Below are 16,685 nucleotides of genomic sequence, written 5' to 3'. Positions count from 1 at the left end.
AAAGCTGCTATGAATATTCAAGTACAGATCTTTACATGAACAAATGTCTTCATTTATCTCAGGTAAATACCTCTGGGCAGGATTGCTAAATCTTGTTTATTTTTTTTAATAACTTGACTATAAAAAATTATTTTCCAAAAATCTATACTATTTTGTATTCCCACTAGCAATCTAAGAGCATTCCAGTTTCTCCACATCCTTGTCAGCACTAGATATTATCAACTTTTTTTTTTTTTTTTTGGTTTTTTGATTTTTTGAGGTAGGGTGTCACTCTAGCCCATGCTGACCTGGAATTCACTATGAAGTCTCAGGGTGGCCTTGAATTCATGGCGATCCTCCTACCTCTGCCTCCTGAGTGCTGGGATTAAAGGCATGCACCACTACGCCTGGCTGCCCTCTCATTATTGTCTATCTTTTTTGAAACTTTTTTATTGACAACTACCATAAGTATAGACAATAAGTCATGATAATTCACTGCCACCACTCCCATTTTCCCCTCCCAAGTCTACTTTCCACTAAATCTGTTCTCTTTTCCAATTAGTCTTTCCTCTATTTTTTAACAATATTTAATTAAATAATTAATTTTGAGATACACACACACAAAATGGGCACACTGGGGCCTCTAGCCACTGAAAACAAACTCTAGACTCATGCACCATCTTGTGCATCTTGCTTATGTGGGTCCTAGGGAACTAAACCTGAGTTCTTATTTTCACAGGCAAAAACCTTAACTGCTAAGCCATCTCTCTAGCCCTCTCTTCTATTTTGATGTCATCATTTTTTCTCTCCTATTATGAAGGTCTTGTGTAGGTAGTATCAGACACTGTGAGGTCATGAATAACAAGCCCACCTTGTGTCTGGAAGATTGTACTGTGACTCTTATATTCTTTCTACCATCTCTTCCACAACCATTACCTTCTCTTCTCCCTCTCCTGTATCCTTTCTATTGAACCCCCTTCTTTCTAGCTAGTCCCTCATCTTCTGCTTTCACCTCTCTCTCCCCCTCCCTCCCGGCCCCTGCCACCACAACCACTCATGACAGAATGTTGACAGACCCAATAGTGTGCAGGTCTTGTGCAGATAATGACAGCCACTATGAGGTCATGAATGCTACAGCCACTTCATGTCTAGAAGACAGCCTTCCAAAACACTCCTTCCATCCTTTAGCTGTTTTATTCTTTCTGATCCCTCTTCCACAATGTTCCCTGAGCCTTGGAGGGGGTGACATAGGTGTCTCATCTAGTACTGAGCACTTAATAGTCACCTATTCTCATCACTTTGCTGATTATTTTTTTTTAATATTTTTATTTATTTATTGGAAAGAGAAGAGAGACAGACAGCATGAATGGGCATTCCAGAGCCTCCAGCCATTGCAAACAAACTCTAGATGCATGTGCCACTTTGTGCATCTGGCTCCCTGTGGGTACAGGGGAATTGAACTTAGGTCCTTAGGTTTTGCAGGCAAATACTTTAACCGCTAAACCATCTCTGTAGCCCTTTGCTGATTTTTGAGTCTCCCCAGTAGTCACCACCATCTGCAAAAAGAAGCTTTTCTGACCAAAAATGAGAGAAGCACTAATATATGGAGATAAACATAAATATTTAGAGGGCAATTTGATGGGTACATTCCATTTAGCAGAAAATAAACAAACAGCTGGGTGTGGTGGCACATGCCTTTAATCCCAGCACTTGGGAGGCAGAGGTAGGAGGATTGCCAAGAGTTTGAGGCCACCCTGAGACTACATAGTGAATTCCAGGTCAGCCTGAGCTAGAGTGAGACCCTACCTGGAAAAAACAAACAAACAAAAATAAACAAACAGTAATGACTTCCCCCTCAGGGCCCATGACCTTTCCCATCCATAGGCTTTTTAAAAATTTTTATTTATTTGAGAGCAACAGACAGAGAAAGAGGCAGATAGATAAAGAATAGGAGCACCAGGGTCTCCAGCCACTGCAAACAAACTCCAGATGCATGCGCCACCTTGTGTATCTGGCTTACATGAGACCTGGGGAATCAAGCCTTGGACCTGGGGAATCAAGCCTCGAACCGGGATCTTTAGGCTTCACAGGCAAGCACTTAACCCCCAATCCATCTTTCCAGGCCCCCCATCTATAGGCTTTTTTGTTTATTTGTTTTTGAGAGAGAGTCTTGCTCTAGCCCAGGCTAACCTAGAATTCACTGTGTAGTCTCAGGCTGGCCTGGAACTCAGAGAGTACCTCCTAACTCTTCCTCCTGAGTGTTGGGAATAAATACATGTGCTACCATGCCCAACCTCCATAGGCTTTTGACTAGGTTTTCAGTACCAGGCATGGATACTCTCCCATGGAGTGGGAGACATATCCATTCAGAGATCAGTTGGTTGCTCCCATAACATACACGCCCCTATTGCACTAGTGGGTACGTCTTGCTGGCTGGCCAGTTGTGTAGCTTGCAGGGTCCATTGCTAGTTAAGACAGCTGACGACTTTTCTCCCCCAGTAGGCTGCACAATACTATAGCTGGTCGGCAGAGAGGACACTTCCAGCTCAGCTATATCTTGATTTCTCAGGGTCCTGCAACCACAGCATGAGTCTCACATTAAACCTAGAACTCATCACTTCATCTAGATAGATAGCTTGCCTAGGGATCCACCAGTTTCTGCTTCCTTGGGGCAGGGATTAAAGGTGGCCCCTGCCATGCCTGACTTTTACACAGGTTCCAGGGATCTGAAATCAGGTCCTCATGCTTGTGCAAGTCTCACTAAGCCATCTCTGTAACCTGTCACTTTTTTAGTTTTTTTTTTTTTTTGGAGGCAAGCCCAACAGACTGGCCTTTTTTTTTTTTTAAATGTGAGAGAGTGAGAGAGAGAGACTTGGTGTTCCAGGGCCTCCAACTACTATACTCAAACTCCAGATGCGTGTGCCACCTTGTGCACATGTGCGACCTTGTATGCTTGTGTCACTTTGTGCGTCTTTGGCTTATGCGGGATCTGAAGAGTCAAACATGGGTCCTTAGGTGAAAAAAATTTTTTTTCAAAAACAAGTTTTAGAAATTATTGGAGTCAAGTACCCACTTATCTTATAACCTCTTCCCAATGTAGAAATAACAACATAGGCCTAGAGAGATGGCTTAGTGTTTAAGACAGTTGCCTGCAAAGCCAAAGGACCCAGGATCGATTCCATAGGATCCATGTAAGCCAGATGCACAAGGTGGTACATGCAACTCTAGTTCATCTGCAGCGTCTGAAGGCCCTGGTGCATCCATTCTCTCTTTCCATCTGCCTCTCTCTATCGATCTCTCAAATAAATAAATAAATAAAAATAAAATAGAAAAAAAATCAATATAACATAGCCCTTAGCAGCTTAGGCTTTGGTGCCTAATCTGAGTTTGGACACTAACAGAAGAAAATAAAAATGTATTATAAACACTTCCATCAAAAGCAAGTAAAAAAGACTGGAGAGATGGCTCAGTGGTTAGCTGGGCATGGCCACACATACCTGTAGCCCCAGTCCAGCTGGACAATTAGTAAAAAGGGAGACTACTGCTCAAAAGCAAGACCAGGCAGAAGAGTTAAGGTGCTGGACACCAGATGTTCCATTGTGAATACAGGCCAGTGACCCTCAATGACCCTTGCTATAGACAAGTACATGGGGTACCACAAGAACACATACATGTACATAGTCCACACACATGCACATACATGTTAAAAATAAAATTTTAGGGCTGGAGAGATGGTTTAGCGGTTAAACGCTTGCCTGTGAAGCCTAAGGACCGTGGTTCGAGGCTCAATTCCCCAGGACCCACATTAGCCAGATGCACAAGGGGGCACATGCGTCTGGAGTTCATTTGCAGTGGCTAGAGGCCCTGGCATACCCATTCGCTCTTTCTTTCTTTCTTTCTTTCTCTCTCTCTCTGTCTGTCACTCTCAAATAAATTAAAAATAAACAAAAAAATTAAAAAATAAAATTTTAAAGCAGATGAATAATCATTTACTGAGCCTTACGCAAAACAAGTCACTAAGTGTTAATTCAATAAATAATCTAGAACTAGTTAGTAACAAACTTCATGGGTATTTTTTTCTTTTATCTACATGTTTTAAAAATATGAGGCATCCTAAACTGGGCATGATAGCACACACTTGTAATCCTAACACTCGGGAGGCAGAGGTAAGAGGATCATCACAAGTATGAGGACATCCTGAGACTATGTATACTGAATTCCAGGTCAGTGAGACCCTACCTCAAAAACAACAACAACAAAAATCTTAGATAAAATATCTAAAGTAAATTGGATGTGGTGGCTCATGCCTTTAATCCCAGCACTTGGGAGGCAGAAGTGGGAAGATTACTGTGATTTCAAGGCCAGCCTGAGACTACATAGTAAATTTCTAGGTCAGCCTGGGCTAGAGCAAGACCCTACTTCAAAAGACCACAATTAGGGCTGAAGGGATGGCTTAGTGGTTAAGGCGTTTGCCTGCAAAGCCAAAGACCCAGGTTCAATTTCCCAGGACCCACGTTAGCCAGATGCACAAGAGGATGCACATGTCTGGAGTTCATTTGCAGTGTCTAGAGGCCCTGGTGTACCCATTCTTTCTTTCTCTGTCAAATCAATAAACAAACAAACAAATAAAGCCCTGCACAACCATACTGGGCCCATACTACTTAAAAAAAAAAAGACCACAGAGCCGGGCATGGTGAGAGCTGGGCATGGTGGCAGAGGTAGGAGGGTTACCATGAGTTCGAGGCCACCCTGAGAATACAGAATGAATTACAGGTCAGCCTGGGCTAGAGTGAGACCCTACCTCGAAAAACCAAAAAGAAAAAAAAAAGACCACAATTAATCAACTAAATAAATGGATGTTACTATAAAAATATCCTGAATTTCCTTCTTTTCTACTTTTAACAACTTTTTTTTTGTACTCAGTAAATACAGTCAAGTTGGTACCATTGTTAGTCTCCTCCCTGTCCTCCCCCCTCCATAGGGACCCTTCCTTGTTAGGGTATATGGTTTTTTGAGGTGGGGTCTCACTCTAGCCCAGACTGAACTAGAATTCACTATGTAGTCTCTGGGTGACCTCAAATTCATGGCAATCCTCCTACCTCTGCCTCCCAAATGCTGGGATTAAAGCCGTGAGCCACCATACCAGGCACCTTCACCAACCTCTTAATTCTACGAGCACATATGACTAGGAAGCAATAAAGGAATATATGGAATTCTTAGCACCACTTATTAGTTAATCTGAATTGGAAGTGAGGTTATAAAGAACAGATGACTATCATGCTATATGCAAAGAAATCCCTCACTCATCTCTTGGCAATGCTTATATAAAATTAAGTTTAGGAAAACAGGAATGAGTCTGTAGATTTACATATTACAAGGTGATTGATACTAAAAGACCTAATTCAAATGATACAGAAATGGGATATCCTTCCCTTTCACACCGACTAGCACAAGTTAAAGGTCAGAAAACTAAAAGATTACACAGCTCATGGTTCTCAAATAGTATTACTTAAAAGTCATTAATTTATTCCCCTTTCTTCATCCTGGAAATCCAAGGTGAATCAGAAAATGTTTGTTTTCTGTGTTCCTGGTGTTCCTGTAGGTATCATTCAAGAGCCCATCACCCCAGAAGCATACCAACTACTATATTATAAAAGAATATCTGATTTAAGTATGATCTGGATCATCCACAAATCTGATTTCACTTAGAACTTGATATTTTATAATCACTTTAAAAATAGATGCCTCAGCCCAGTGCAGTGGCTCACACCTTTAATCCCAGCACTTGGGAGGCAGAGGTAAGAGGATCGCTGTGTGTTTGAGACCTGAGACTACATAGAGAATTCCAGATCAGCCTGGGCTAGAGCAAGACCCTACCTTGAAAAACCAAAAAAAGAAAAAAAGGTCTCTTGAGCCTGGGGAGATAGCTCTGTGGAACAGTGCTTACATAGCATGCCCTAGGTTAAATTTCCATCCCTGAAAAGAAAAAAAAAGTAAATAGATAACCTCTTTAAAACTCTTTTCCTTCATTTGCCCCTTCAAATTTGAAATTTTTTCAAATTTATTTTTTACTATAAGATGATCCCTTAAATTCTTTTAAAGCTAGCTTATGTAAGTTCATAGAAAATTTAAGCATATAGATTAATAAAATAACCTATGTTAATTTTCATATTTTAATATTTTAGTACTAAAGTAGTATATCTTAATAAAATAGATCTACTCATTATTTCTAAAATATACACAAATACACAAAGGACTAACCTCTTTCAAGTAAGCACAACTTTCTCAACCCACTGTCCCTATATTCTGGTACAGGATAAATTTGCATCTTGCATTTGCACAACAAATTACGATATGCTATAAGAAATACAGGACATACTGATTCTCAATAACTACAGGCAGACTGCTCCATATAAAACACTGTGATGTGCTAGTTTTTAAAGGAAAAGAATTCCAAATATGTTGGTTTTACCAGAGAAGAGAGCTAGATGTTTGGGTTTCTATGTGTGTGCCTGAGCTTGTGAAACAACCTCCTTCCAAGTCCTTGCCAAAAAAAAAATATATATATATCAGTATTTTCTGTAATAAATATAAGCATATGTTGTACAATAAAATACATAAGGATATGTACTCGCAGAATGCTGTAACAATCCAAAAAAGGTTAAAAAAATAATTTTCCATACAGCAAGTCAATGTTAAACAATTGCCGTCATTTTTCTTCCTCCCTTACCATTCCACAAATCAGGTAAACTGTATTTATATATTTAATAAGATTAACTAACTGGTTAGAAGCTCAAGAGGAGTAAAATAAAAAAATCACTTTTCATTTTTGTATAAACAGAAAAATAAAATAAAGCAAATATGAAGAGTTGTTAAATGAAAAGCATTTGAAAAATCCAACGTGACCAGCTTTTGATTTACCCCAGTATGACAAGGAAGACAGACCCCACCCCCACTCCAGATTGTGTGTGTGTTTTTTTTTCCCATGGATGGGGGTGTGGAGCAAAGAACCTGTCACTTTTCCATCTTCCGTTATTGTTAGTCTGTAGCCTAGATTTCCAAGCATCACTGGTCCAGGGAAAATATATTAAAGCAAACAATTAAAATTATCTGAAATGCATGGTATCGTGTGGTCTTTCTTTCCCATTGTGAAAGTTAATTACACCCAGATTCACTATGCTAAGACTAGAGAATGGCCGTGACAGCCTGTCCCTCAAACACTCCTCTAAGACCGCTTGCTCTAGATTCACTAATAATCCTCTCTCCTCTAAACTTAATTTAAAAAAAAAATGCATTTACAAAATTATTACATCCAGACACACACACCCATCCTTTTGCTTTGAGCGTAGGGAATAGGATGGAACAGTAAAAAACAAAAAAACAAAAAAAAAACAAAACAAACAAGCAAAAAAAAAAAACGCGAGAGAGCGAGAGACAGAGCTATTCGCTCTTCAAACAAAAAGAAATGGGGGTAGAGAGGGGCCAGTGTGTGTGTGGGAGGTGTTTGGGGGGGGCAGTAAAGGACCTGAATGAAACGCTGAGAAAAGTTTTTTACGTGACTTGTCTGTCCTTCGGCAGGGGCATAGAAGTTGGGCAGAAAGCCACGGGTCTCGACCCGGGGCTCGGATCAAGGGGAGGCACCTGCAGAAGAGGAGGCCTGGCACCAGAGAGGGTCCCGGCGAGCACCTACCGACTTGCAGCACGTTCTCCACGGAGCCGCTGTCCAGCAGACGGATGCCCCGGCGGAAGGGCAGCCCCTCGCCGCCGCCGCCGTTCGCCGCGCCGGCCCCAGTGACCAGCCCGGGGGACGCGCCGGGCCCCGCGGCCCCGGGGGCGGAGCCGGCCGGAGCGGCGGCCCCGGGTGTTGTGGGCGGCGGCGGCGACCCCTCGTCGGCCGACGAAGCCCCCGCCGCGCCGCCGGCCGCCCCGGCGCCCGGGCCGTTCCGGTACTGGAAGCTGGAGTACATGCAGATCTCCCGCTCATTCCGTGGGAAGGACCAGTAGACGATGCGGCGCTGCACCGGCTCCGGGATCCGCTCGAAGCGCTCCTCCACCCGCTCGTACGCCCACTTCTCCGCCACCGTCTTGGCGGCGCAGTCCAGCAGGGACTCCGGTTGCAGGTGGGGGCGGGCCTCGGGGGCCAGGCAGCTGCTGCCGACGCCCCCCACCCCTCCGCTGGCCGTCCCGGGCGACCCGCGAGGGAGGTGAGCCTGCGGGCTGGGCCACGGGCACAGCCGCTTCGCCGGGGAGACCGGCGGCGGCGAGAGCAGCTCCTCTCGCTCTCCTCCTTCCGCCATTGCTGGGGACTGACTGACTGACTGACTGAGGCGGAGACAGCTGCTCGGGCTGCGGCGGAGACCCCGGCCACGGCCACGCGCCCCGCGCAAGCGCCCAGCGGCGGCGCCGGTGGTGGAGGTGGGGCGGGGGGGCGCAGGGGCGGGGCGAACGAACCCCCGAGCGCGCCGGCCCGAGTCGGGGAGCCTGGGCCGGTCCCGTGCGCGCGCCGCTTGGGCCTCCGGCGGGGGTAGGCCGGAGGGACCCGAGGCGACGCGCGCTGTCCCGGCCGCCGCGGGCGCGGGCGCGGGCGCGGGGAGGCGCGGGCGCGAGGAGGCGCGGGCGCGCTCCCGGCTCCGTCAGCTCCGTTCCGCAGCCCCGGCGCCGGCGCCGGCCGCCCGCAGCCCAAGGACGCGGAGAGTCGGCGCCCCCCGGGCGTCCAGCCCACCTGCCCTCGCGCCAGCCGGAGAAGAAGGCACGGTGGGGCCAAGGGAAAAGACCGGGCCGCGAGCCATCTCCACGGGCTTAAGAGGCACAAGGAGAGAGAACAAAACAAAACAAAAGAAAAAGGAAACACTCCAGGCTCCGGTGGTAGACTGATTTGACAGGCGACTGTCAGCTGCAGAGGGGGATCGGGCAGAAAGATGCTAGGAAGGAAGAAACTAGGAAGAGAGAAAGTCAAAGTTCAAGTGACGACAACTCCCGTCTGCAGTGCAGGATCACGGCGGCGCCCCGGCCCGCCTGAGAACCTGGATGAAAGCCCACCAGCCTGTCCGAACAATGGGGCGCCAAGAGCTCGCCGCTAGGCTGCAGCACCCTCTGGGGTTTTTCGAAGGGTGCACTTTGCATCCAAATGGGACGGGGGTGGGGTGGGGAGGTTTATAAAAAAGTGCGTGTGTGTGTGTGTGTGTGTGTGTGTGTGTGTGTGTGTTCGCGCGCGGCGTGCTACAGAATTCTTTGATATCCAGCCCCTGTCTAAATTAGCTTTTCGTGCTTTGCTTACCTGTTCTTATATGTGCCTCTACATTATCATAAATTGCGCACACGGTTGTTGAGTTTGACTGCCTTTGTAAACTTTTTGTTGTTGTTGTTGTTTTTCAAGGTAGGGTCTTACTCTAGCCTAGGCTGACCTGGAATTCACTGTGGAGTCTCAGGCTGGCCTCGAACTCACGGTCATCCTCCTTATCTTTGCCTCGAGTGCTGGGATTAAAGCTGTGCACCACCACGCCATACTCCTTGTAAACTTCTTGACAGCAAAAAAATCTTGTCTATTTTCTGCCCCGAGTTTTCCAATAGGTACATTAGTGGGGGCTCAAGAATGACAAATTCGGGCTGGAGAGATATGGCTTAGCAGTTAAGGCGTTTGTCTGCAAAGCCTAAGAACTCATGTTAAAATCTCCAGGTCCCATGAAGCCAGATGCGCAGTGAGGCAAGCTGGCAATGTTGCACATGCGCACAAGGAGGGATACGCATCTGAAGTCCATTCACAGCGGCTGAAGGCCCTGTGCACCCATTCTCTCTCCCTCTCTTTCTCTCTTTGCCTCTTTCTCAAAATAAATAATAATATTTAAGCCTGGTGTGGTGGTACATGCCTTTAATCCCAGCACTCAGGAGGCAGAGGTAGGAGAATTGCCATGAGTTCAAGGCCAGCCTGAGACTACACAGTGAATTCCAGGTCAGCCGGAGCTACAGCAACACCCTACCTGGGAGGGAGGAGGTAAGGAATGATAAATTCGCCTGGCATGGTGGGGAATGCCTTTAACCCCAGCCCTCAGGAGGCAAAGATAGGAGGATTATAGAGAGTTTGAGTCCACCCTAAGCCTGCATGGTGAATTCCAGGTCAGTCTGGGCTAGAGTGAAACCCTACCTCGAACCCCCCCCCCCAAAAAAAAAGAACTTCATTCACTTCTCCATAAGCAGCACAGAGTCTTTTTTGCTCAAATTACAGAATTTGCTGACAAACTCATCACAACTTGAAAATGTTCCAAGAACTGCAGTAAAAGAGTGCCTATAGCTGAATTCACCTGCAAAATGAATGAGCTGTACAGTGTAGTATAAAGAAAAAGGAAGAGGAGAATAAATTATTGGAGACCAACTGGAGCCAAAGTACTTTGGTTTGCTATAACCTCAGAGTCAAAGAGCACAGGCTATAAATTAGAATGGAATGTGAATCTCTCTTGCTACTTGTGTGTTGCAAATTATGACTCAAATCATTTGTAAAAAGCAGCTTACCTGTAACTTGCAAAAAAATTAGAAATAATCAATATTTCCATAAGTATAATTGGATCGATTACTATAAAGTAGCATAATCTGGTACCACAATTATAGGCTCCAGAATACCCATTCTTGCCCTCTCAGAATTTATTTTCAGGGAGAGAGTGTGAGCATTCTTCTAATGTTTATCTCCTTAACTAAACTATTAAGATTTGTAAGGTGAGAATCCACTTTTGGTGTAAGGGACTATCTCTAACACCTTCCATGGTGCCTTCATATAGAAGCTGCTTGAAGAACATTTCATTCTGAAAAAAGTGACAATAGACAATAAGGGGAAAAGAATACTTTAGTTTGAAACTGCTAATATGTTACTCTGATTTAATCTGTTGCTGATAATCATGTACATGGACATTGAGATTGAACAAAATGGTACTCATAGTAAGAGTTAAATTTGATTCTTATGAGCATGAGTTTGATTTAATTTGATGCTTTTTTAATTTTGAGGACATTAATACAGCAAAATACAAAGAACAGCATAGGTACACTCATATTCTCAGCACTCAGAATTAATCATTATTACCTACTATGTCTAAAGTACATTTTACCCATCTCTATAAAACATCATCAGGAGCAAATATATCCTGAGCTTGGAGTCATAAACTGTGTGTGTACAGCATGGTTTTGTATGCATTTTTTTTTTTTTTTTGAAGTAGGGTCTCATTCTAGCTCAGGCTGACCTGTAGCTCACTCTGTATTCCCAGGCTGGCCTCAAACTCACAGCAAGCAGCTACCACTGCCTCCTGAGTGCTGGGATTAAAGGTGTGCACCACCATGTCCAGATCCTGTATATTTTTGTTTAATTACATGGTATCACATTATACTCTTATAACTTGTTTTTTTTCCTCTCGACATATATATTTCAGAAGGATATCAGGCATTCCCAAGTGTTACCAGGTAGTCTGTCTTAAGGTATTTTACGTCTGGGAAGATGACTCAGAAAGGCATTTGCATGCCAAGCCTGCCTGCCTGGGTTCAATTCCCAAGCCACCTACATAAGATGGATGAAAAAAGTGGCACAAGTGTCTGGTGTTTATTTGCAGCAGTGAGAGGCCCTGATGCACCACTCCCTCCTCCCATACACACAATTGTGAGAAGCTCTGAGATAGCTGTATATCAACCAGTTCTTGGAGAATAAGTAGAACCACATAGGCCCATAGGCCTACAGAGAGAATTTTGATTGGATTGAACAATTTTGGCACAAACACAAAAGCTGGAACATACAAAAGATTTTTATGGACCAGTAAAAAAAAAATGTTTGGCTACAAAAGTGGAAAATAAAGATTAGAAAGGTCTCTTGGAGCTTTTTATTTGTATTTTTAATTTGCTGCTGGGGATCAAATCCAGCTTGCACATAATAGATCCTAAGTAAATGTTTCCTTTGCTAATGAATGAATAATCTGCTTTTGATATGAACAATTTCTTTTGAAAAGTTCAAATTTTCTTAATTTTTTATTACTGGTACCACTACCACAATTTACAGGGCAATATACCTGATGTAATGAAAGAAAAAGAAAGACAAAGCTACAACAGAGGAAGACCTCAGGAATGCACATCTAATTGACAATACATTGCGTTTTATCAATAGCTGTACTTTTTGCAAACTGTGGTTATAACAGTTCTGAACAAGAAGGTATTTCCTGTTTAAGCTGTAATAACTTTTCTGACTATAAATCATCACTCCTTCTGTGGCAGATTTTTATAGTTCCTCTAATGCATTTGGGATGGCTGTCTCAAAGTAACCTGCAGCTTTCCTGACAACTCCTCGCTCTTTCTCCTGCTAAGAATGGTAGCCCTTTTCTGCTTTTAAAAAACCTTCTGGTAGGAGGATTGCCATGAATTTGAGGCCACCCTGAGACTACACAGTGAATTCCAGGTCAGCCTGGACTAGAGTGAGACCATACTTCGAAAATAAATAAATAAATAAATATCCTTCTGCTACCATATCCACCACTTCCACCAGATCCACAACCACCACCATGAGGCCTGCCAGAGCTTCTTCCATCAACACTGCCCCCTTCACGGGCCCATCCTTGGACTGTTATTGCCCACTATAATTTCCAAAATCCTATAGTTCCCACCTCCACCATAGTTACCACTACCAAAATTTCCTCCTTCATTGTAACCGTCATATCCTCTTCCACCACCATATCCACCACCTTGGTTTCCATATCCCGGTCCACCACCACCATAGCCTCCTCTACTACTTTAACCAGGACCACCACCATAGTTGCCACCATCACCTCCAAATCCATTATATCCACCATAACTCCCTCTGCTGCTACCACCTCCAAAATTTCCACCACAACCCATAAAGCTGCCAGATCCACCCCCAGACCTCTCTCTGAGCCAGCTGACTGCATCTCTTGCTTAGAAAGGGCCATTTTCACTTCACAATTATGGCCATTCAGTGTGATATTTCTGAACAACAATTTTATCAACTGTATTATGATCTTTGAAAGTTACAAAAGCAACTCCTCTTTTTTGTTCCACTCTGCCTGTCTTCCATCACTTCTAGGGCTTCAATTTTGCCATACTGTTCAAAGTAGTCTCTCAGATTATACTCTTCTGTATCTTCTTTAATACCACCAACAAAAATTTTCTTTACTGTTAAATGGGCATCAGGCTTTACAAAATCCATCAACCTTGTGTGGCCGAGTACACATTGCTGTATCCATCTGGTCAACACACGAGTAAGTCACAGAACCAAAGCCTCTGGAAAGCTTTTTTCGTGGTCTCTCATGACCACACAATCTGTGAGTGTACTCCATTTCTCAACATGTTCTCTCAAACTGTCATCTGTAGTTTCAAAGCTTAGACCACCAATAAACTGCTTCCTCAACTTCTCTGGTTCTTTTGGATCATGGTCCTTATCCCCATGCCCCCAGTCAGGCTGGGGGACAGGGCTGCAGTTTTACCTCCATTTTGAGACCAGACTCGCCTCTTCTAACTCGAATGCAATATCAATTTTTTTGTTTGTTTTCTTGAGGTAGGGTCTTGCTCTAGCCCAGGCTTACCTGGAATTCACTATGTAGTCTTAGGGTGGCCTTGAACTCACAGCAATCCACCTACTTCTGCCTCGTGAGTGCTGGGACTAAAGGCGTGTGCCACCATACCTGGCTGATATGGACAATTTATGTAAAGGGAGAGGAGAAAGGAGAGACATTCAAATCTATTGGGAACCTGTCTCAATCCCCATTCCTAAAGAGTGGCAGGGTTGGCCTTAGCCAACAGAAATAAATGGCTCCTGGAAGGTGAGGGAGATCCAGAAGTAATGATGAGTCAACAGAGACCCCAAATACTCATTCTCCTCTGGCTGGAGGTGGGTAGAAAGGAGACAACTCAAATACTGAGCAGCCAGGAAAAAAAAAAGCTGGTGAGAAACAGAAAGAGGGAACCTTGCAGCCTGAGTCTGGTGACTCTGTCCTCAGATCCACCTCTGTACCCCTGTGTAAAGGTTCATGGGTATTGAAAATGGTGGTGAAAAAAAAAACAAAGGGAAAAAGCAGAAATATTAAACAGAAATAAAAGGCCTTGGTGACACCAAATGGCAAGAACACCCCCCCTTCTCAACCACCTCCCCCCCCCAGTTGGTTTCTGGCCCTCGGGGGTGGGTGGAGTTTTCAATCTGGAATTCTGGGACCTTTGGCTCTCTCTCCCATAAAAGGAACAGCCTTCTCTCTGCTGATGCTAGCTTTACACACAGGGTACTCTTGCCAGTCTTTTCACGGTCTCCAGCCACTAATGAAGACAGTGCTAATGATACAGGTGGTCACACACATTGACCAAGGTTCCAGAGGAGTCTCCAGACATATATGACATTGGAAGGTCGCTCTCAAAACGTTCTGCTTGTGGTTTGGGTCTGGGAGTGGGGGTTCCATCCTATTCCTCCACTGCTGCCATGGCCTGTTCTATTTCACCCTACATATCCTTCAGTACCTGCAAACACATACATGCTAAGACCCCAGTAAATGAGCAACCAGGGTTGTTGTTCTAATACTTTAAATAAGGCCTGTATTTACAATGTATTACCAAAAAGACATTAAACAAACACATAAATACAGATGGCAATAACATGGCACATAAGTCATTTGGGAATATGCAAGATATGGTTGGGAATAGCAAGTACACTAGACTGATGGGAACACAAGCTTGTGCTGAGAATTAGAAAAAATCTAAAGATATTGTAAAAAAAAAAAAAAAAAAAGACTGGCCTGGTGGCACATGCCTTTAATCCCAGCACTCAGGAGGCAGAGGTAGGAGGATCACCATGAGTTTGAGGCCACCCTGAGACTACATAGTGAATTCCAGGTCAGCCTTGGCTAGAGCAAAACCCTACCTCAATAAAACAAACAAACAAACAAAAAAAGCTTTAAAATGACGACTTACATCTGAATATACTTAGGTTACTTTGAGCAAGATGATGATTCAGATGAGGAGGAGCAAGGTAGCCTTCTGGAAGATAGTTAACTAAGGACCAGCCTACATAAACATGGATGCCACCTTGCCTGCTATGGCAAGACTAGAACCAGTGTCTAATCCAGTCTCATCCAAGATGGCTACAAGCAACAACTCCAATGTCAGTTTCCAGCTTCTTCAACTTTTTATGGCCTTGACACCTGTGGGCTGGTCCTTCCTGAGTCAGTCTAGAACCCTCCAATCAATCAGGTCCCTCACACACCTGAGACTGATGCTAAGGCTCATTCTAACTGGACACTAGATGCATATAAGTGGGTCTGAAAAAAATGTGTTTAGCCCCTTTTTCTTACCCCTCTCCTGCTTCTTAGCCCCTATGTGAGGTGGCTCTTCCAGGTCTCCCCTCCTGCTTCCCAGCCTGGCTAGGAAGAGGGAGAATTTCTCTTAAATTTTTTTTTTTTAATTTTTTGAGGTAAGGTCTCACTCTAGCCCAGGTTGACCTGTACCAGACTACTCTCAAACTCATAGCGATCCTCCTTCCTCTGCCTCCCGAGTGCTGGGATTAAAGGCATGCACCCGCCAAGCCTGGCTAGAATTTCTTCCTGGGCACTTTCCCGCTTTGCTTTCTTTTTAAAAAAATTATTTATTTTATTTTGAGAGAGAGGAAAAAAAAAAGAATGGGCATGCTAGGGCCTCTAGCCACTGCAAATGGGCTCTAGAGCATATGCCACCTTGTGCATCTGGCTTATATAAGTACTGGGGAATTAAACCTGGTTCCTTAGGCTTTGCAGGCAAGTGCCTTAATGACAAAGCCATCACCAGCCCCTCCTGCTTTGCTTTCTAAGCTTCCTCCCTCCTTCCCCCTCCCCCCCCCCTCCCCCCCCCCCCTGGCCCCAGAGCTTCTTTCCTAAAGAGAGACCTTTCCCAATGTGAGGGAAATTTTCTGTCTCCCCTCCCTCTTCCCAGCCAGACTGGGAAGGAGGAGAGTTTCTTTTGGCTTGGGCTTTCCTGCTTGCCTTATCTCTTAATCCTAACTCTCCCTAAAATAAATATCATAATTTATAATTTACCCTCCTCTGAGTCCATGTTTTCAATTTTTTGATAACTTGGACAAGCACCTGAAGTTGGAGTTTACAGGACTGGAGGTCTCCTACATCTTTTCTCTGCCAAGATTCTAACCCTGCATCAAGAATAATTGGGGGCTGGAGAGATGGCTTAGTGGTTAAACATTTGCCTGTGAAGCCTGAGGACCCTGGTTTGAGGCTCGATTCCCTAGGACCCACGTTAGCCAGATGCACAAGGGGGTGCACATGTCTGGAGTTCATTTGCAGTGGCTGGAGGCCCTGGCACGCCCATTCTCTCTCTATGTCTGCCTCTTTCTCTCTCTATTGCTCTCAACTAGATAAATAAAAATGAACAAAAAGAAATTTAAAAAAAGAATAACTGGAAAAAGGCAGAGTTTTAGGAAGATAAGTCAGACAGGTGTATATAGGAAGAGTCACCAGGTAAGTGTTTGGAGGCAGAGGATGAGTGCTAAGCTACAGAGACTGTCTAAGGAAGTGATAAAAGCCTGTAGCTGGTTCATGACACAGACATCTAGTCATAAGGCAAATGGTGCCTTTGACTAATTCTCATGATGGGATTATATGAACTAACAGTGGCTCTGGACCTGTGTTAGCCCCTTTGAGCCTTCTCTGAGGAGAGAATTGACTCATTTTAAAGAGACCACAGGAATCTAAAGATAT

The 16,685-nt window shown here is 44.4% G+C and overlaps 1 protein-coding gene across 1 annotated transcript in view; it reads right to left on the bottom strand.

Moving 5' to 3' along the window:
- Positions 1-8,276, bottom strand: part of Zswim5 (zinc finger SWIM-type containing 5) — a 188,695-nt gene extending 180,419 nt beyond the window's left edge. Inside the window, exon 1 of the mRNA XM_045149577.1 lies at positions 7,670-8,276. Coding sequence (XP_045005512.1) covers positions 7,670-8,276 — 607 coding nt within the window. The remainder of the gene's footprint in view (positions 1-7,669) is intronic.
- Positions 8,277-16,685: the final 8,409 nt, after the last annotated feature.

Source organism: Jaculus jaculus, chromosome 5 (genome assembly GCF_020740685.1).
Source record: "Jaculus jaculus isolate mJacJac1 chromosome 5, mJacJac1.mat.Y.cur, whole genome shotgun sequence".
NCBI lineage: Eukaryota > Metazoa > Chordata > Mammalia > Rodentia > Dipodidae > Jaculus > Jaculus jaculus.
This window is presented reverse-complemented; position numbering and strand designations above follow the sequence as displayed.